Here is a 23097-nt window from a genome sequence, read left to right on the forward strand (position 1 = left end):
TGTGAAAATAGAAATATGTTTCACCTAGCCTGGGTCTTGTATTTCCGTGTTCCCATGTTTCTGTGTTGCAGCGTTTTATTGGAACCTGGCCAACTGTCCCATGTTTCTGACTATTGCGTTTCAGGTAACATGACCTGATCACAAGTGTCTACTTTTAGAACAGGAGAACCTAACAAAATATAATTATGAGAACAGTCCTTGGGTGAACCTGTCACTCTGTTGAGTTTGGTCTTGCAGAGTCTCCCCACGGTCTCATCCTCCCCCCGAATATCCCAGGAGGATATTCTATGTGTTGTAACTCTGCATGTTATTTTCTAGAGACAGTGTAAAATATGCTTTTCTCTTGGGCCACCTTGGACATTCCACAACACAGAAGCAAGCGATTACATTACCAGTGTTTCTGCTTAATTTATTGAATTAAGGACATATTTTGACACCAACATTCATAAATATGATCTGAAGGCACATTTTGTTGGTCGTGTCACAAAACAAGTGGAAGTGAATACGCGCTCTTGACACATATAGTCACATATGCACAGGCATACATACCATTACATTTGTTTTACAAGTAAATCTGGTGTACTCCACTGTTTCTTGGTACAACATGAAAAACTAGTATTATGAGCAAGTCAGTTGTTTTCAGATAAGTACACATCATCGATTCCATTCTGGATACACAGAAGGGATTGATCATCGTTACATTTGCCACTTAGTGGATGTAAACCTTTGTGAAGGGCCACTGTTTGCAGCATTTCATTTTTTATCTTTTCAAGGTGTGAGAGAGCCCACAAGTGAATACAACAGTGCAAATAATTAGACCCATGAAGACACTGGCTGAGTGAAAAATATAGTACCATGTAGCCATTGAGGAACAGAGTTTGAAATCACCTTAAGGATTCCCAGTTGTTTGACATGAATAGCTCAGTTTAGAATGTCTGCCATTCTCATTGTCAGAATCAGGCCTAGTGTTCCACTATGGAACTGTTCCGTTCCATTGTCTGATGATACCAAAATTTGCAGGAGACTATTAGAATCATTAAGGCAACACCCAATCAATTCCTCCCAATAAATCAGTGCTCTCTCGATTACAGTTAGTTGAGCTTGAAGTCATTGGTAGTGATACAGTCGATCGAACGGAGCTCAAATACTCTTTGGAAGAAGTCTATTCTAGGAAAGAGCTCAAGAAATACATTCAAAGAAAAACTACAGAATGGATGTCAAATGCTGCTATGACATTACAAACAGAAGGCATTGACGTTTGCGCTGGTGGTAATGTCACACATGGAACTCTGAGGAATAAACGCAGTGAGGGGATTGACCGTTCATATGCAAGTCGATAAACAGCATTACAGTTATTCTGTAAAACTGCAAGCATGTTGGAGACATTGCAGAAAATGCACCGTATAACAGTATCAACATATAGGTCATTATACATTCTGTTTCTGTGGCTTATGAGACAAAGGATTTCATGCTTTTCACATTAAAGCATGTAGATGCCTTTACCAATATTTAATATGGAGGAATTCCATATGAAAAATATTAAATAGCCAGAAAATTTTACTATGGCTCACATTTTTCTCAAATGAGAGATTTTCTTCCCGTTTCAAGAATATTTCATACATTTTTCTTGAAATAATGATATTTATATAAAATATCTGTTAGAGTAAAATGGGATCTGCATATGAAATCCTGATTATTTTCTCATTTTAATATGACTAGAAGGTTAAACTTTTTTTTAGATTAACAGATGCTGGAAGTTAAAATAAGTTAAAAAAAAAAAAAAAATCAATATGATGAATTTAACCTGAAGGCACTGTTGGCAGCAGATGACAAATAAAATTACTGCAAAGCACTGCTGTATATGGGAAAGGGAAAACACAGACCGGAATCTGATGCAGAGTGTTGTGCTGAAATTAATCGTGCAATGTCAAATGTGTCAGAAATGTGGATTTACCTTTCTGCTGGTACTGTATGCATTGTGCAGTGGTCTACAGCATCCTAAAATACTACGCCAAAGCGATGGAATTTTTTCTTCCATGCATACATTAAAACATTCATCACAAAAAGCAGATTAAAACCAAAGGAATTTTCTAAAATGTTTTGTGACCTGGAGTTACATGTTTGCCCTTCCCAATGGCCAGAATTTGATATAATATATATATATATATATCAGGGCATGACCCCTGCTCTTAAATTTAAATTTAAAAAATTCATAATCTGTTGACAAAATATTAAAAATTGGCACCATTTATCAGATTAAAATCAAGATGTTTAAATCAGTGTATTGGGGCTCTGAAATTTTCACTGTAAGTAGGTGATCATTTTGAAGAACTCTGAGGTAGAAGGGTGATAACTCAAAGGAGACACTTCGGTGTGCAAAGCAAAATATAAATGAAAAATTCAAGTGTAAACTTTGAGATGAAAATGTTTTTGGTATCTGTGTAAATTCATCAAAATAGAATTTTTGGAAAAGACCAAAAATGCATATGCAACTATAAGATTTGCTTCATGAAGTAACTGTATCAGGGTGTCACGCAGCCAATTCCGGTCTACAATGCCAGAGCAAAAAAAAATTTCAAGATTAGGTCTGTGCTCTCATCACAAGGCATTTGTTTTAAGCTTATAATGAAAATGCCAGGTTTTCAGAAAAACAGATTTAAGGTCGTCTGCACAATTAAAAGCAAAGTCCAGTGACATTTTGGCATGTTTGTCAGGGAAAATGTCACATCGAAATACCTTTCGATGAGATATGATCTTACTTGGAATAAGAGACACCCAATTGGGCACTAGCTATCCAAACCCTTTTAGCTCAGCTGGCCATCATAAGAAAACAAAGCACAACAGAAGAACAGAGCACCTTCAGGTAAAAGAATTCATGTCACAAGAATAGAAAAGTATGAAATATCAAAAAAATTAGGTATACTAACACATTAGTTAAAGTGTTACTAGCTTTAAAAGAACTGCCTATGGCAAACATTTTTTCCCATTAACAGAGTGTTCCCACAGTGATGTCAGGGAGTCAGGCTTTACGGGCTCAGCCAATCATGTTACTGTCCTTCTCAGTCTGTCTTCCAAGCCTTGTTCAGCAATTTTACCACCTCATCGTAGATTATAAACACTATGGCGACGTCCAAGCACACACGACCTAAACGTGGAATGGTCCCCTTGTAGAATCTATTGAGGACAAAAAGGAGAACATAGATTTGAGTCAGTATAACTGGTAAGATTTAAAGACTTCTTTCTTTCAGCTTTTAGTCTGGAGGAAATTCTCCAATGTGTGAACTAATGTGGAATTTTCATTACAAACCATAAACTTGTTTTATTTGAATGAGATACACTTTATGAAACTGAATGAAAATATCTTGGTACTTTGAAACATATCAAGAAAGCAGTTTTGATCTGAAAATGTACTGACCATCCTGACTCATTACAGTGTCCTGAAATCTTAACAGATTCTCTCATTTACATGCTGAAACTGTTTTCCTTAGTATGTCAGTTATTGTGGTCCACACTAGAGTAGTGTGAGCAAGGACAAGAGTAAATAAAAAGAGGGCAAGCTCTTCAATGATGATTATTTGCTGGTAAAGTGTTCTTATCACTGTCATAGCAACATGTGATTTCTCTGGAGCCTTTCTATGAAAATGTCACCACTGCTCACGGGTAAACATAAATATAAAGTGATGTATTCTGTAAAGCCGATACATTTATTTCCTTGCAGTTCGGTAGATAATATTGATATAAACAGGAAGATTAGAAACCTCTGACAGATAGCCTCTGACATACCATAAACCTCGCACTGCAAGGGAAGCGGACACTACCTTCATATTGACGATGCTAAAACCATTTATCTTTTTTGCAGCCATAAAAGGTGTAATCAGAGCCCAGATCGCTTACTCCACAATAAGTCCAGACAGCAGAGGGTTCTTCTTACCCTTCCAATGTAAGAGGATGTTGGTAGCCAGTATTTTTAACCATTAATTTAAATAGCATTTTAAATAGCATTTACCAGACATTTATAGGGAACCGGTCTCCTTGCAACAAAGTGCTAAAAATAAATTCCCAAATTGCAACAGTGAATTTTGGGTAATGAATTTAAAAATGCAATAAGTAAGTAGTAGCTCTTAGCTAGATTAATTTTAAGGGGTTGTACACTATTTACAGTTGCTAAACATAACTACCTACTTAAATTTGTGAATGGGAACTAGAGGAGTTCTGTGAACTCGAGATGGTTCTAGTTGCACTTACGCTGCAGGTCCCTCGTTTCTCATGATCTGTACAGCACAGTCCATAGTGTTCTTGTATTTGTGAGCTTCCAGACCCTGTGTTGGGAGAGATCCTATGTTAATGGCTCGCACCTCGCAAACTGGAAAACCTGATCAAGGCCTGAATTCTCTTGCAGCTTCTCTGGATAATGCATATTTAACACAAAGAGATAGTGTTCTGAAGAGGATGTAACAATGTGATTCCAACTAAGCAGAAAATGGATTCAAGCCAAGAAGTGCTTGCTCTACATCATACTCCTCAGCCAGTTGGCTGCAGAAAATTGAGATTAGATTTTTAAACTGCTGTTTGGCTTTGTGCTAAGAATTGTGCTTTACAAATTAATTCCCAGCACAAAGCCAAACAGCTTGCAGCTTTTTTCAATGAACAATAAGGGAGATTAATACAGTCATCCCTGTATCTTTTTCCATATAAAGCCAATTTATTAAAGCTAGCTTTTGATCCATGAAGATGCTTTCTATGGGCTTAGCTTTTTCCAGAAGATTCCTGGATTGGCCTGGAGAATGGAGCCTCAAAACAGTCAGAAAGATAGGATTCTTCGCCTCATACCTGCATTCTAGTTTTTATCACATCTAGTGGGGTGTTCCCAAACACACTGGCTGCCCCAGCGATGGCACCAAACACTCCCGTGACCAAAGGGTTGATGGCCTTGTTGGGGTTGTCACCTGGAGGTGGTTACAAACACAAGGAGCACTGAGAACAGGTCACCCTTTACCCCTCTGACCCCTTTGTTAGGGGTATGTCTGTCACTCAGGTCCCCTGCCTGAACCACAGCGGACTTTTCACCAGTGACAAAAGAGTTGTCCTTACTAGATAAGCACACTGCTGTAGAGTGCATCTGATATTGATCACATTTTTATATCTGAAAAGGAAGGCTGCTTTTACACAACCTGTACTGTTTTATACCTACATGTGTTATTTAGGTATAGGTGACATAAGCATTCAGACAAAACATTAGTGCAGTATTGACACAACAAAGCAGTCCAGACATTTGAATTGGTTTGGCTAGGTAAGGGGCATGCTTATGTAACATATTTCCAGTTCAACTGTATTTCCAGGATGAAATCACTCTGCTTTAGTCCAGCAGGGTTTACATACAATGGTGTAAACCATGTACTAACCTTTGTACCAGTTCCTAAGAGAGGTCATGACAAAGAAGCGTATGGCCTGGTTGGAGCCCTGTTTCAATACTGTTGCTGTCAGTCCCTGATATGTTCCTCGGAGCCCTGAAAGAAATCAATTCAACAGGACATAAATAATCCTTCACCCCTCAGGACAATGGAAGCACATGAGTTTAAGATGTGTTCACTGCTTCCAATGGCCAGGAGGGGGCAGTGTATGCAGGGTTATGGGCTTCTCCTCCTTACCTTGAGTTCTAACAATTTCCCTGACTCCATGGAAGAATCCTCTGTACTTTGGATTTGCTGAAGTCTGGTCATGGATGAACTTAACCTGCAAGTGCAGAATGTGCACTGAATGAGAATTCACAGTGTCCCACAAATAAAAATGCAAATGAGCCCAGCACACCTTTCAACAGAACAGAATGAATATGCATTCAGTGCAGGGAACATGGCTTCTCTGAACTCAAACAAGTTAATCATTAGAGAGATGAGCTCTAGAATAAATACATTAATTACACTTGATGCGGGACACTTAATGCTACACCACAACTCTCTCTGCATGTGACCTTTCTGCACGACTTAAAGTCAGCATCCTGCTTTCAATAAAAGTTCTTGAATCTTGAATCTTGAATCTTTCAATGCTACTAGTTGATGCCAGCTGAGTTATAGAAATGAGACACATCAAAGTCCTGTACACAGTCAGACATTCCTTAAATTCAGTTAGGCCTGCCTTAAAAAAAAAAAAATCACTGCAGACAGCCGCCTGGTCACCCACCTTGATGGTCTCCATGGGGCAGACCACCACCACAGCCTCAGCGACACCGGCGCCCAGCCCGCAGATCAGCCCCCGAGTGCTGTCCAGCTTCCCCGCCTCATCCCGCATCTTGTTACTGAGGAACTCGAACATGCCAAACCTGAGGGGGCAGGAGCAGTGACGGTCACAGCACTCCTGCTGCAGCTTCTTGGGTTAATTTAATTAAACAGCAACTGAAGCTGTTTTTACAGGCCAACACCTTGCCCATCTCATTTGCCCTGGGTACCAATTGTGACTAAACTGGATCATGATCATGTTGATCTTAAGGTGACTTCTGGCATGTTTTACACCAACTATCCTCAAATAGAGGACCCTTGGAAGGTTTTCACCACAGCAGCTCTGGCCATGATTATCAAGATTTGCTGCCAAGCCCCTTACCCAATACAAATATTGTATAAGCAAAATGCTGTAATCACTAATACTAAAAAAAAAAAGTCAAAAAGTCCTCTGAACACGCATCCTGTTTTTAGGAGCTCATGGCTGATAACACACTGATAAGACACAGTAAGTGTCTGTGCTTTTTCTCTGTACCACAACAGCGTTATCACACTCCTTCAGATGCAGCAACTGTTACTTAATTTGAATCCTAACTTCAACATGTACAGTAGCCTACGTATTTGCATAAACAATGTACCATAATGTACTCAACAGGCAAAATGCACTAAACGTACTGTACTGGCATATCAGACTGACCCATATGCCCAACAACAGCCTCATGCATGTCTACACGTTAGCTAGCTCATTTGAGCTAATTAATTAAAAAAAAATGTAAATTCACTTGGGTCACTAGCATTTTATTGCATAGTCATAATTCAACATCATGTGACAAGTTTTGACTCCTGAGTTCATGCATTTGCACTTTTAATGACCTTTTAAATTGTAGCGCTTTGAATATGGAGCCTCAGGAAGTTCTCAACAGCATAAGAGGACCTATTTATAGTACTTAGCAGGTGACCAATGATGCCACAGCACCAAGGAGGGAGCACTTCATATTCTCCCTAGGTAGCCAGCTCAAATGTTTTTATTCTGAGTTAGATGGGGGTTTCCCCAGGTTGCTGGTGATAATTTCCATATTTTGCAGAGTAATGAGGCGTCCTTCTGTTTGGCTCAATTAATATTCAGCATCTGCTTTCCTGCTATGAATAAACCTTTCCCCCTGACACTGGCAATTCCTTTTGGTTTTAACAACAAGCACAAAAGGACCCAATTTAATGTCCAAGTGTGGATGAAGCACTCAACTCAGATCCTCACACGTTAAGGTCATTAGAAATTCAACAGCAAACACCACAGAGTGTGAGGTCATTATTTCTTGATTTGGCAGTCTCAGCCATGCCATGGCTTTGTCCCCGCCCCAGATTAATTGGCTAAGTAAATATTTGTCTTTACCCTGAATTTGAAGTGGGCAGAGTGTTTTGGCCCAAAATGGTTATGGTGCCTCCTGGTGCATTGTTTTAACCTATCGTTATCTGTACATACAGGCATAAAGCAAGCCTGTTTACACTATACTTATGGGACAGGTAAGAGGAGAAACTAAAGCAAGATTTATAGGGAACCTCAACAAACAAATAAGAATAGATTGGGTACATTTAGTTAAATATAAAATTGAAAAGACTAAAAAGTGTATAAATAACATTAAATGGTAAACACTGAAAGAAATTACAAAAGGGGTATTGCACACTGGCACTGGACAGTGTCACTGTGTAGGAAAGACTCTTGTATTAAAGGCCCTGTATAAATGCAATGTGCAGCATTATCAGCAATGTTTTTGTATTTGACCAGAACAACAGAACTGTTACTGAGCCAGAGTGCCTGCCGTTCTGTCACTGTCTGTTTCTGGGGTCTGTCCAGGCTGCACCAGCAATGTAGGGGACCTCTTCAGTCTCAGACTGTCACTGTCCTTGCGTCTCTGTGCTGGCAGTGGTGGGGTGGGGTGGGGTGGGGGGGGCAGAGTGGTACAAACTGTACGATTGGCACGTGACTGTCAGATGACTCACAATGACAAAGCAGTTTTAGCAGCCGTTCTAGAAGCTTTTTTGGTTGCAGTCAACCAAGCTGGATCATTCCACAAATCTCACCTCTCTCACCAATGAAATACAGACACCACATTATGAGAGATAGCTTCTCATAGCTTCTTTCTGTTGTCTATTTTAGTGTCTGGGGTTCTTAGGCTGCATTAAGAGTCCATCACTGCAATGCACCACCTGCATTACTGCAAAGCTAAAGTGAGGAAAAAAGACATTTCAGTTTTCATGTTCACTATTTATAGAACCTAATAAGGACTCACAGTAATACTTCCAAGGAGCAGCTACTCAAAAATTCTCTTTCCAATACACTGCCATAAACCCCAGTGCTGTGCAAAGTACAGGCAGGAAAAGCAGCCCCTGACTCATTCATGCTAATAGATAGGCTAAGTACCCAAGTACTGCGCAGAATCACAGCCACTTCGGCCTAATCAATCCAACTCCTTGCGAGCAGCTCCCACAAGCACATTAGCAGGGGGTTGGCACACCAATGCAACACCATGCTGCAACTCAGTCAGCTAATGGACCAGTGTACCTCCTCTGAAGAGGCACAGAACACTGGCCTCTCAGCACTGTTGCTGATTTGGGCACCATTTCCCAAGATTTTTCAGTGTCCTAAGGACATTTATACACTGAAGATACTAGAAGTAATTGACTAGAAAACCAGAGCAAAGGGTTCTTGTGGATTACAGGCATTTAATATAAACCTAAACTGTGCACAAATAAACACACCAGCAACATACTGGCCTAGTTGATGCATTAGGACCATTTATCCAAAGCTTCTAATACCAATAGTTTCATTAATTATTAACTAGACGAGCTAGTGGCGCTTAAAGACTAACTAAACGGAATAATCAACCAACAAGTATGCAAATGAATTTTCACTCAGAATAAAAACACTTGTGTCCAACAAATTGCGAGTTTACTTGCCAATTGCTAATTGTCAATTACTTTTGTGATGTATAAGTGAGGCCACTTATACATTCATATTTCTTGTTACTGGGCCAACAGTAAGATAGGTGGGTGTGTTAATGTTGAGATATAAAATGTTAGATATGAATATATTATAATTTGGTATTTCTTTGATTAGTTTCTTTTGAGAGCTCTCACAGCTTAAGCCCGCACGATCTCCCCGTCATCTAATCAACTTGTAATCAACCGCTTCTTAAAAACGCTACAGTAATTACAGCCATCTGCAGTGTCTTGTATGATTTTCTTGTCGATAACAACTCTTACAGGATGTTCTTGCAATTATTTCCTTTGAGGCTTGTTAAAATGCTTAAAACTGACATGCATCTTTACAGCTCATGCAAGGAGGAGCTGCAGGATGAAAGGTGCAGCATTTTGACTCTATAATTAACTAGAAGGACGGTCGATAGACTTAATGAACACAAATTGTTCTGTCCTATGGTCTTAACTGCCAGGTAATGAAAGCGGTAGCCCTACAAGAAACAGAGCAACAGCACGATTTCTCCATACGCCCCTAGTCCAATGGTTGTCAAGGGTCTGTGGTCCCCTCTCAATCTCAAAATATTTGGCTGGCTTCATTCATTTAAACTGAGGACAGTTTAAACTGATAAACTGATGTGGCTTCTACCTATAGCGAGACACGTAGGGCTGCTTAAACTACCAGAATCTGGAGTAGAGGTTCATCTTTTTATTTCTATTCTCATCTTGAACCAGAAGATATTTCACTCCATTTGTTCTTTCCAATTATTCTGACCACTACCGAAACAGCAGTAGGCATTGATTCATTTTCAGTCCTACTATCAGATAGCAAAGAGACTATGAAAGCTGTCATATGTGAAAAATATACCTCCTCCTAATACATGGATTCAGTAGAGACTGCTTGCACACTAGAGCTTGAAGATACTCAAGAACTGGTTGTGAATAAGGAGTCTTCTTTCTCTGCCTGTCAATCACCAGCTTGCAGCACTTGGCTTTTGGCCTTTGACACCTTTTTCAGTGGTCTTGCAAGTAATCCTCTGCAGTCACATGTAGTCTTCACAAACAGTTGCCAGTGTGCAATCAACCACTTTTGAATTCATGTTTTTTGAGGGGCTGCATTTTTCATGCACGACATAGTTACCACAGTGTCCTCACTATCTGAGGGTAGGACTGAAAATATATCACCACCCTCTTCCGATGCTCATCTCACAGATTCTCTTGCCCCATCCATCCATCGCCCTGCCTCCTACAGATTAAATTATGCAATCTTATCCTCCAATTCCAGGCAGTCTCGTCTGCTATTCGCTGCACAGCTGAGCCTCCTCTTCCACACCCTGTCAGGCCACTCTTTTCGTGGGCTTCTGCTGTGGTTTGACCCGAGCTCATCCCAGAGACATGCTGACTGCTCCAGATGGGCTCGGAGAAGCAGAGTGAGGCTATCAGAGCTATAAAACAACAGCATCCATTTTCACAGCTCCCTTCCTCCCTCCCTTCCTCAGACACTGAGGAAACGGTCTCCTACCAGTCATTTGCAGAGCTTAGCTGAAGGTGGAAGAAAGCACAGACTGTTGATAGTGCCATCCATTCAGGAGACAGCTGCTGAGCTCTGCTTTACTGAACAATACATGCAAAATGCATATTCTTTGATCTGGGGAGAAGGCATCTGACTCTCCACTGGGGACTCAAAGTGGCAGCTTCACAGAAGCCTGTCTCCTCTCTAATTGTCACTCTGGATGGCTACAACAGGGTGTGTCCTTTTCAGGGGAGAGTAGTCTTCACCTCATAGCTCATTTGATGTGACACAGTTTCCAAAAATGGAAAATACACATTGTTAAAGCTTCAGGAGAACGCCAACATGTTTATAAATAGTTTTGACCGACACACTGAGAAGTTTGATCTAAAAACACTCACTGCCTCAGGAAGTGCTTGACTGACTACAGAAAAGGTATAATTTGCTTCTACAGGAAATGTCTGGGCAAGTGCTCTTTGTACATTCTAAACTCATGGCAGTTGTAGTAGGGCACTGTGGAGAATATAACAACATAAGAAACTTTAGTGATGACAACAGGCTATGTGGTCATTTTGACCGCTGTGTGGAGTGCATCAGGTACTGTGTCAAGCCTGGACTTCAACAATCCAAGGGTCTCTGCTTATATCACAAGTTCTGGTAAGCTATTACTTGCATTAAGAAGTGAGTAAAAATACATCCTAGAATCAAAATTAAGTTCTGTTAATCATTACTCTTTGTTCTCTGCTCTGAAGTCAATTTTAAAGCTACTTTTGGATAACTCCTTTACTTCCTGCTGATTTCAGTTTGAGAAAGTTCCAACCAAGATAGCTCTAGATGCCAAACTGAAAACCATTCGGCTTATCTAACTGAATGAATAGGGTGATTGATTAGAATGGTTTTAACCCCTCTGCTGGCTCTTGAAAAGCTGTGACACAAGGCCAAAAAAAACCAGCCGGATGTAGAACATGTGCAGTTTGTCCTTGTGTGAACTGATTTGGGAGATCCACTCTTAAGGGCTACCCAATCCAAGACACACACACAGACACACTGAGGTCAGTGGGAGAAATGCTCCAGGCCCCAGGGGCTCCTGAAGAGGCCAGTCAGACCAGGCACGCCCTGTATCGGGACAGACGCATGATGGGAGGGTGCTTACCTGACGGCGGCTTTTGGGATGGAGCCGTAGAGCAGCGAGCTAAGGCCCCGGTACAGTCCTATCACCCCATGGCCCCGTACTGTCTGCTTCACACAGTCCGCTGCATGGGAGAAAGCCAGAACCAGCCTTAGTCTGGTCTCCATCTGGAGAAATACCAAACTGTCTGCACACCATTTATACTGCTGACACACCTGCATTGCGTGTATCGTTGGAAAAACCAGGCAGTGTGGTAGACCGTCATACTAAGCATAACACTGATTCCAGGTCTTTAAGCTAGCACTGATATGTCCTGTACTAATTCTTCATAAAACATTTTTATGACTAATAATAATTCTTCGTAAAATAAAGATTTTAGAACAAAAACTATACCCTAATATGTTCTGCATAGGATGCTACAGGCAGGAGTACAGCAGACACAGGAGAACATCTCTAATAACACATCTCATTAAATTTCTCTTCCAGGTCTTGCTAACAGACTCCAGACAAACATGATCCATAAAGAGGCTGTGTACAGACTCGATTGCTGCAATAATTTATGTGCTAGCTCACACACAAGAGTAATGACAGCCTGTTGGAAATACTAATGGATCGAACATGCATAAGCAATCAATTATGGCCCTGTAAGCCACGTGCTTTCAATAGGAGGGGCCACGTGAGGTGCTGGAGCAACCAGAACGGAACATGTGCCCCTCTGATGAAGGTGCCAGATTTCACCATTAGAACTTTTTAACCCCGAGCGTGATATAGGAGTGCACATTAACCAGCGCTGGACAGAGTTCAGGCTCAGCAGGGAACTGACAGTACTGAGGCTTAGTCAAACAAACATGTTATTGCCCAAGGCCCCAGGTTTCAAAGGGCACATCTAATGCACTGACCCGCCTCAGATGTACAAAGCAAAGTAGGTATGTCATGGGGATATCAGGGTTGTGGTAGGTTAATGGAGAAATGGATCCATCGGTGTTGTGCATTTTCCCATTATCTGTAGTGAAGTGCTTTAATGGATGGGCATTGACTGATCCAGTTCAATACATTATAGTTTCTTACTGTGGTAGCTGAACATGCAGTCAGAGTAAGAAATCTGTTTGAAGACAACTGTGAAAAGCATGAAAGGGCACAGAAATGCAACCTGAAATATCACGCCAAACCTAAAGATCTAAACTTTCCAATGTGACGTGTGTATTAACAATGGTGTACTAGCATGCGGCCTTTGTGCACTGTTCAGACTATTCAGAAGAAAACCAATATCTCTGAGATAATGACTCGGGGGCAAAGAGCAGGATAAAAGACCTTGGGGAGGTGGCTTCTGCATTACAAACACACTGGAGAACGCCGGCAGGGGACAGCGGCTTCGGCTAGACACCCACCGATGCCCTTGTAGCGGGGCGGGTTGGCCTTCTCGTCCAGCTGCAGCTGGGTCTTCACGTACTCTGTGGGGAAGGTGATGCAGATCTCAATGCCCCCGGCGATCCCACCTACAGATGAGACAGACAGAGGCCTCCGATCTCAGCTCCCAAATACACACCATCAGAGATCAGAGGAGGAGGCTCAGTCATCATCACCATTGGCTGAAATGAACAGAGGGCAGGTTATCAGGACAGATTATGATAGCGCAGACCTTTCAAACGAGCCCCCGCCCTGCACTGACTCTAGCACTGGCATTTCATTAGTTCCGGTAGAATGATCACCTATTTATCTAAGGCGCTAAAATGGCAACCAAAATATGAACTGCCATTTTCCATCTGGAATCTATTCACTATCAAGTGGGCTGTGCTATGAATAGGGAAATGTTTCCACAGCTAACCTGCTCACATGTTGCATAGGACCTTTCAGGCCCTATAAGCCAGCTACAGATACTCTCCATCTGAGTCACTAAAGTCAGCCCTCCTCCTCTGATTAAGTGAATCAAGTACATTTATATTTATACATTTAAAAAGAGCTCATGTACTTCATTTTGCTCCAAACTGTCTTGAAAGGTGTTTGTTAACTGTGTGTTTTTTCTAAAACAAAATATAACTCTTACACATTCAATGACTGTCTCTGTCAGTGGTACTGTAGGCTGGTAATGTCCACAGGAAAAGTTTCAGAAAATAGACTGACACAAGAGAAGTGTCACAACACGTGCACTAAAACTTCCAATGACACTGAAATAGGCCGTCGCCACCTTTACAAACATCTGCAGATCAACTTCAAACAGAAAGGGAGCCAGCGATTGGCTGTCATTGGCTCTGTGTAACACCGCCCTCCGCACACACCCCTTCCAGCTGGGGGGCTGTTATGCGCGGAGCAGCAAACTTCTCGCAGCAGCTACTCTGCAATTTCAAAAAGCGGGACTAATATTCAAGGTTTCACCCAGCCCCTTTTGAAATGCCATTCACAACTAGCAAGTACCAGGACGCCTTTTCAGCAAACATGCATTTCACCTCAGGGGAGACATGCTGAGTGTTTGGACAAGCAAATCGGCAAATCCTCAGGCACCCCAAGCATGCAGAAACTGGTAGACTGGACTTGCTGTGGTCACACGCCCTTCCCCCATCCCTCAGCCCCCAGGCGACATGCTGACTTGTCAGATGATGGGAGGGGTCAAGGCAGGGGGTAGGAGGGGAAAGGTCAAGGTTTCATCGCAGTCACTGAATGGAGCCATAAAGCTTCAGAAAAAGTTCACAGACAAAATGGACGCCCTAGCAAAACCAAAATTCTCTCAGCGTTGCGAGACTGTGGCAATGGGACACTGCTGCCACCACTGCAGGAAAACATGGGGAAAATACTATATTTGAGCTAGAGTAGGATAATCTAGTTAAAATACATGCAGCCTCCAAAAGGCTAATTATGCATTGCTTAAAATGTGGTTTCCCAGTTGCATCTCTGTCTCCGGAAGCTGGTCCTTTAAAAACACTGCATACAGACACACAAGCACAAAAGCTGCAGAGAGATCACGTGTCTAATCTTTAGCTTTTCAGCAACAGTCAAAACTTAGCTGTGTCTGTGAGTGATAATAAAAGGCTTTTTTTTTATTTGTTAGAAAAATAATTTCACCAATACATTCCAAGGCCACCATAATGTCAATTTTGATGTCATTTTATTAAAATTAGAGCCAGATGCTTAAAATTTGTTGACAACAAACAACTATAATTGTTAAACAAACCTTGATTTTGATTATTCATGTCAGTTTTCTTTTTTCTCGTGGTTGAGGTAGATTTTTTATCCATTAAAAATGAAATTAAAAAGAGTGTCTTTTAACAGCATATTTATATATGAATAAATGAATACATGAATAAAAATTACATATAGATATATATATATAAATAAAACTACTGACTATTAATATCCAACCTGAAAAGGTTCTAAAATAAAAAGTTAATGATGAACATAAGCTCATAATACCAGGAGTGCTTTTCACAGTACTCCTCAGTATTACGCTCTCCTTGTGCCACATGATCTGGCGTTGATGCAGGTTGGCACACTGCAGTTTGAGGCGCGTCAGATGTTACACCCACCCGGGGGGGATTTGCTGTTAACCCCATCTGGGAAGTGTGGAGTGTGCCGCGCGGGCCCCCCCACTCCCCCAGCAGCAGGCTGTCATTGCAGCAGGGATTCCCCACAGCGTAGTGCACCTGTTCCTCCAAGTGCAAATCACAGGCGCGTGTGGCCCTATGTCACTGCTCGTGTCTTTGTTTATCATCTGTATGACCAGACAAATCAGCCAGATCCAGCATGCTGCCCCCTACACCCACCCATCCATTCATCCCCTTCTAGCACAGCACTACTTTTGGATACATGGGCCAAATCCCCCTTGGCTGTGAGGGCATAATGGGCTCCAGGCATAAGCTGCCCCAAAACCCTGGTCTAGGATCAGATTTCCCTACCAAAATTATATCATTAATGATTATAGACTAATCAGCTAAACAGATCAGCAGTACTATGGGGCAACTTCTGCCTGGAGACAACAAAACAGGAACTGGCTGGAGTTTCCCATGATCCTCTGGGAGGAAGCCACGTGGGAGGCCAAGGACACTGGAGCCTCCCCTCTGATCACCACTGGCCAGCTGCCAACAAACACCTATATCCACACTGTTGCATTGTGCAAATAAAGAGCTGGTCGGCCCCCGGGCACTGACGCAGACTTGGCACTGGGCTGTGCATGCACTGCATTTCAGCAGATAGGGTCTGGACAATCCAATTACAAATCACATTTTTTTAACCGGAGGTCAGCAACAGTATTAATTCATATACACATCCAGGCACATATAAATCCACCAATATCGAGGACTGAGCACTGGAAGAAACTAACAGAGAAGGTAACCAAGAGATCAGTTCCCTTATATATGCCTACGACATCCACATTATTCTCCACTCCAGCAAAATGAAGCAATTATGCACATTATGAGCGCTTTTAAATACTGCACAAGCAGTCTGCATAATGAATTTTCATGATTTTCATTTTCCTGACATGTTTGTCAGAGGGAGATTACTCATCCAGCAAGGCTGAAAGCTGCAAATAAAGCATCTACAAAAAGACACAAGCCCATAATTTACACGAGCTTCCTGGTTCAAGGCTGCACGCACAACAAGGCCTGGCGCGTGTTTACCGTTACCGTCAGCGGTACACCAGGGACACCAGGAAAGCACAGTGCAGACACAAGGGACCCACAAATGAACATGAGCTTCCACAAAGTTAAAACAGCATGGGTGGCTCAAAGCTCTTCTTCATGAGAGCCAGAGTAGAGATTACACTAAAACAGATAACAGATTGATGTTTGATATCCTTTTTGTCTTTAAGAGATATAGAAAGCATAATTTACTTTGGTGTTTATAATTATGCAAATCAAAGTGCTGATTCCACAGAGTGGCTGTAAGTGCTTATAAATTAGGACTGTAGCAATCAATTGACTATATTAGCATATGAATGGCCTTTTTGAACTAATCATATCAAGGTAGGTTAAACATTAGTCAGCATATATTGTACTTGGTAATGGGTATTTACACAATTCAATCCTTAGCCTGAGAGATCTGAGTGGTTCACTGTTCTTTTTAAATGAATATGATGAAATAGTGCGTTGTGGTCACATCTAATGCTGGGTCAAAACTGGCTTTTCCTCACAATAAAATGTAGTCGTTGGTGACCCACTAACCAAATCGCAAAAAAATTCAAGCAATCGTGTTGTGACATGGAGCTTCATGATGTTTGATTGCTCAGATTGATTAAAGTAGATCTCTTAACTAGTATGAATCTCTACCAACATGGTTCTCTAAGCATTCTAACATCTAACAACAACCTCACGATGTTTCGTATAACTGGAGCCTAAAGAGTGTTGCAGGAATTGATACCATACTGCAGATTGTATCAGTTTTCTCTGATACCACATAGATTGCAGTCAATGCAGTGCAATGGAAGGTTAAAACAATCATAGGGACTGGGGTCTGTGAGAAAATACAGTGGAAACAGGATGACCCAAAACATAAAGGGGAGTAAATGACCAACTATTTGCATGGACCAGACCAGTTAGCGGTGTTCAACATGTCTTTAACGCCGAAACAACAGCTCTCACACGAGCAGTTGTGAGACAGCGAGATCCGGTTTGAACTGGTCTCAAATTACTCTGTACTATCAATGGTGTCAAAGGATGAATGATGTAATCACTCTAGTTTTATGCTGCAAATTGTGACAGGGAAGGGTCTATGAGCAGCCACGACCCACCTCTGAATCTTTATTGTAAAAGGTTGCCTGAGCTGTTTGATGTGAGAATTACCAGTAGTTTACCACACAATTATCATTATTATTTAACGGGTTTCTCTAATTGCAGCTTGACATTAGTTATTTCTAGCAGAAACTCAATGAATAGAAAATGAAACCGATGGAAAGTCAGACAGACATACTAAGCACACACTAAATAAATTATCAGAAATCAGAGTTATAAATTCTCTGTAGACCAACCACACACCTTCCTTCATTTTATCATCTAGTAGAACCACTCTAGGTGACCTCTAAGATCCCCCTCTGTGCTTGCAAAAGTGGACTTAACAACAAACTAGTAAGACTTTTGCACTGCGTCTTGATTTGGCTGTCAATGTGCCCTTGAAAAGCACCCCTCCACTCAGCAGATAAAAGCTTAATGTTTTGCTACATCAGCAGACTACATTCATTCGGTCTCGTGATAACCACTGTTTCAGAGATCACACAAAAAACCTCACAGAAGCAGGGGGTGGAATTCCAACAGACAGGACTAACTACTGCCCTCAGATTTATTAGAAGGCCGTTAAAAGCTCTGCCCACTGGCAAAACACGTTCCTTGTGACAGGTTCATGTTGCTCTCATTTGATTGGTTCTTGGGTATTCTCCGAGGTGGAGAGAGCTTGCAAAAAAAGAAAAAAAAACTTGCTCAGGGGCCTTAAGAAATAACTTTGCAACTATTTTCCTGTTTGCAAAATATTTCCACTGCCTCTCACCTTTTGGTCCTTAGGTCCCCTCTGTCTTTTTTTTCAAACAGCATTTTTGAACACAAAGACAAAAATCCCAAGAGAAAGAAGTGCTAGCCTTGCCTTAGCCTTGACTATCACAATTTGCAGACACCACCTCCACTGGGAAGAACACGAGGGTTAGCGGAAGGAGGGGAACAAATGTAATCGGTCACACCGCTCGGTAAGGTGAGATCAACGTACAGCTGACCGTTCTTGCAGAGAGAGCTCTTTTGCCAGCCAGAGCATTGGAAAGACAGTCACAGTAGGGGAGTCATTTTAATTGGAACCGATGCTGTCTTCCGACGCGCCACTTTAATCAATGGCTCTCAGTCCTACTGTTCTATTGGAGGGCTTTCTGCCAAGCATCTCTGAAAGGACTGAAGACAAGGGAAGAAAGAAACTAGTGGCAAAGTCCCCACACAAGATGAACAGGACATATGGGAAAACATTTTACTGGCAGCCTCCCCTTTCTACACCAGTGTTGGGCAACCAGTGCTGTGCTGATTTGCCTCTTTCACTACACCAAGAAGGACACCAGGATATTTTTTAAGGAGTAAGCCTGCGATCACAAACTAAATTAAACAATGAATATGACCTTCCCTCCCCCAGCTCATCTTTTATTTTGAGGAGTGAATGTGAATGTGAGGGTAATTAACAAACCATTACTTACCCATGACTCCACCCCCATTTCAAGGCAGAAGAACCAACAGAGCCTACAAGCCAACCCACAACACTGCAGAGGAAAGAACCCACAAAAGCACTGAAAGTAACCCCCCCCCCCTTCCCACTCTCTGGGGTTTACTGGCGCTGTTTGTCACAGAGCAGGAGTTGCTCCAGCTCCCATAAATCAATGCAGTCTTTCCAAAGGCCTGACCCAGGCCTGTGAAACTGCCTACGGGGAATGTTGCAATCAATGGGCCAGCCGGTTGCTGGAGCAGGAGAGCTGAACGTGTTGTTCGTCATCACAGATCCTGCACAGGGGTCCGCTGGCCTAGACAAGGACCGCTGCCTGCCAGCTCAGCTCCCCCACACTACAACATCACAGAACTCCTTCTGATTAGCTCCGATCACCCCCCCCCCCCAACCCACCCCCGCTGCCGATCACCCCATAAAAAGGCAATGCCGACAATCACCGCCCGCTAAAGTTACACAATGAATCTATTTAATGAGCACTTGAACAGCTCTGAGAGGATTGTGAAATTACTCAGGCCGCGCAGCGACCACTGTGCTTGCTAATGATTTTACTTCTGCTTGGGTTGGTGCTGTATGCTACAGTCTACATTCACAGCTTTTTCAATAGGACTGGCGAGAGAGGTTTTGGCAGGCTAATAATACTACGACATGGATCTGCTCTGTGGCCTTGAAATTTGAAATAGTAAAATACAAAAGTTACAAAGGAAATCAGTATGCTGTACTGACTCCACTTACTCCATATACACACTGACAACATTCTAACACTAACTTTTAAACTTAACTATAAATGTTTATTACTTTAGGGTGGCCATTTTTCAAAATGTACAGCTAATCTGTAATACCTTTGATTCTCAGTGCAGCTTATATCATAGATAATGTGCTGAGAAGTGAGTGAAAGTGCCTGTCTTCCCACTCTATCGACAGCATTCCACCGGAACATCCAGTTAGTCCAGAAGTTCAGAAAAAGATTTGCAGATTCACCTCTCCTACACTCTGATTAACAGATAATACAGTAGCCAATACATCTTCAAACACACAGCATGCACATAGAGATGCATACACATGCAACAACATGCTTGGTCTGCAACGGCTGCTTTATTCCATCTAGTGCACCAAGGTTATACCAGTGATTTAAAAGTGACAGAGATGGGTAAAAATGCACATAATAAAATAAAAAAGTGTTTCACAATTTATAGTGTCTGTACTAAAGTAAATGTCACTCCTTTTTCCCATCCCCAACCTCTTATATCTGCATAATCACAAACTCTGCCATGTTGGAATTATGTTCCAACGCAAGGACCAGGATCATGATGCAAAATACACTGGTTTATTCTAAAAAGTACTGTGTTGCTCTTGGATCAACACGGTCATTAAGGCTCCAGTGGACATCCAAACCGCTCATTCCATTCTCAGAACAGAGGTCTTATTTTGGAAGCCCTCTTACCCGCCCCCACCCTCCACCCCTCAGAAAATACACACCACCATAGCTTTGCACTTAATTAGCTGATCTGGTTTGCAGAAGAATGAAAGGGAGGGATTCCGACCGCACCAACAAACTGCATATTTGCAACAACAGATCAACAGAGCGCTGACTGCAAGTCTGCCAACTGTTGGAAAGGAGAAGAATTGTCAAAGCCAAAATGGAGCATGCAGCGTTTTGCACCACATTAAACAGTAGACGATTTTCACTGTCTTGTGCTATATCTTGCAGACTTCACATCGCAGTTCGCATTTTTTTTTTTTTTTTTTTTTTTTTTGCCTTTGCAGCTAGAATTAAAATAGGCTGCTTTAGGCAACTCTTCTTTAAATATACCCAAACCTCTACCTTTTTCTATATACCATTACGTAGTGGAACTCATAGCGTTCACTACAGTAACAGTATCACACAATTTGAAATGAGCTATAATTTGCCGCAAGGAAGCACTCTGTTAAGAAAACATCCAGTAACACAACATGCCAAAACGCATTCCATACTTGCCTCTGCTCAGGTGTACGTTTTGAGACAATTTGCGATGCCTGCCAAAATATTACGCCAAATGTATCATATTTACAGGTAAACTGCAATTGTACACAGAATAAACATGCTAAAATATCACTTCTGGAAGAGTGTGCAAGCCTTTTATAAAATCGTGCATTAGGCTACATTGCTTTTTCAACACATGTATGTAGAGAGTCGTCAGAATCGGTCTCCAAGACGACTGCCTTTACAAGAATGTATGAAGTTAAGAATAACTATTTCGCTGAAGGTAACTGTACTGCAAATGTATTTTAGTCGTGCAGACAAGAAGCTCGACCATTGCGCGCATTTTATTGAATGTCTACAACATCACCACGTAGTTTAATCCGAAACTTGACCATTTTAAAGTAAACTGTGAACTTTGAGCGTTGTGTCGAATAACCAGACTGGACTACGAAAGCTGATGTTGAATCGGTGTGGACTACAGATCAGCCATGCGAATACTCGTGTGAGGTACTTGCTGTCTCGGCCTGTCATGATGTGTCATCTTTATAGCTACAGCCAAAAAGTTACTGAAGAAAGCAGTAAATTAATCTGTCATTTCAGTCAGCGTTCCCAGCTGACAGGACAGTAAATGCATCCAAAATTCCCGATGAGCTCGGGTCGCAGTTCAACGAATATGAACGCGCCCTATCAGAATGAAGTAGAAAGTGAAATTGACGGGTGTCGTCGCACTGAGATATAAAGTAAGGCGGATGTGACACGTGTAAACGAGGAACGTAAGTGTCCATGTGCAGCGACAAAAACAAGTATGAAAAACTTACCTGCTAAAATCGCCTTGCCAGGATGAGTCAATTTAGCTTTCCCGGCTGGAGCAGCAGCTGCCAAACACTGAGGTCTGTGGAAGCGGCCAACAGATGTATAGTTTCCAGACATATTCGTAAAAACTAACTGAATATCTAACTAATAAAAATACAATTTCTTTCTGTTTTCTCTTCCGAATTACTTTCCAGTTAGCTAGTAAGCTAATGTCGAGTTGTAACTTTGACCGCACATAAGAGCTGACTGGGGTGGCTAGCTGTGTAACGAACTTAGCTAGCAAGCTGGCTAATGTTTATCATTGAGCTTGATATCAACGACAGTGCCTTCTTCGCCGAGGTAGTTTTTAACAGTATTGACAGCCTATGATGTCCTTCCACAGATCCTGTTGGGCGGTGAGGCGGGTGAATGGTCCCCGCCCCCCCATCTCAGATCACGCTTTTTTTTCTCCACGTAGGCGCCATGACTAGACTAGCCGAACGTACTCATTAAGGTGGAACGGGCCAACGTAATTTTAAAAAACTCACATATATAACCGCACTTAGACAGTCAATGTTCAGTTTTAATGCGTGTAACATGGAAGGAGTTGGTAAGCATCTCCTGTTGATCTCCACTAACGGGTCACAGCTGTACGAAAATGCTGTTTGATTTTTTTTTTTTAATCTACTCCTCTTCATCCTGTGTGATAATGTGTTACAGACTCTTTATATTTTAGCTTTGGCAATTTGGCATTCTATAATTTAATGTTAGTAGACTCGAATTTAGACTTCCCGGCAAAGAGAACACAGTGAAGAAGGGTAACAGGAAAGCTGTGAGAAGATTGTCTTTCACCGATGCCCCCCACCCCACCCCTGGGGTGCATGGTCTCCCAAAACTAACATCCTATGCAAACATTACCACAGAAGTCAGAATGATAGGGGACACACTCTGTAGGCTGCTGATGTTTCAGTGATAGTCAGTCTGCCCTGGAAAAATAAGACACAGCCTGGGGTGATCTGTTCCCTTTGCCACTCTTCAGGCAACTAAGAGAGGGAAAATAGTTAAGTCTGTGTAGCCTTTAAGGGCTGCCTTTTTTCTGGAGGAAATCAAGCTATTTGGATTTTGGCAAAACCATGATGACCCTTCTTTATATCACCCTTTCATTGAAGGGACCCTGTGATTTCAATGATTTGCTGGTTTAGGCACTACAATGATCTCCTCACTAATCTGTCCCTCCTCACAACGTGAGAAGCACATGCTCTGTAAAACCAAATCAGTTTCAAATGATTGGGAGCACCCCCGTACAAAGGAATTTCAGTTGCTTCCATCTGGCTGACAGTATGGA

At 41.9% G+C, this 23097-nt stretch overlaps 1 protein-coding gene across 1 annotated transcript; it reads right to left on the minus strand.

Annotated features, from left to right (window-relative positions):
• Positions 1 to 1754: 1754 nt before the first annotated feature.
• LOC118777523 (tricarboxylate transport protein B, mitochondrial-like) lies at positions 1755 to 22106 on the minus strand. The gene is made up of 9 exons (XM_036528543.1): positions 21779 to 22106; positions 13213 to 13320; positions 11849 to 11948; positions 6178 to 6316; positions 5649 to 5733; positions 5403 to 5507; positions 4831 to 4946; positions 4246 to 4319; positions 1755 to 3174 (listed from the first exon to the last, which is right to left on the minus strand). The coding sequence occupies exons 1-9, from the start codon at positions 21888 to 21890 to the stop codon at positions 3060 to 3062; spliced, it is 954 nt and encodes a 317-aa protein (XP_036384436.1). The 5' UTR covers positions 21891 to 22106; the 3' UTR covers positions 1755 to 3059.
• Positions 22107 to 23097: the final 991 nt, after the last annotated feature.

This window comes from Megalops cyprinoides, chromosome 5 (genome assembly GCF_013368585.1).
Source record: "Megalops cyprinoides isolate fMegCyp1 chromosome 5, fMegCyp1.pri, whole genome shotgun sequence".
NCBI classification, from domain to species: domain Eukaryota; kingdom Metazoa; phylum Chordata; class Actinopteri; order Elopiformes; family Megalopidae; genus Megalops; species Megalops cyprinoides.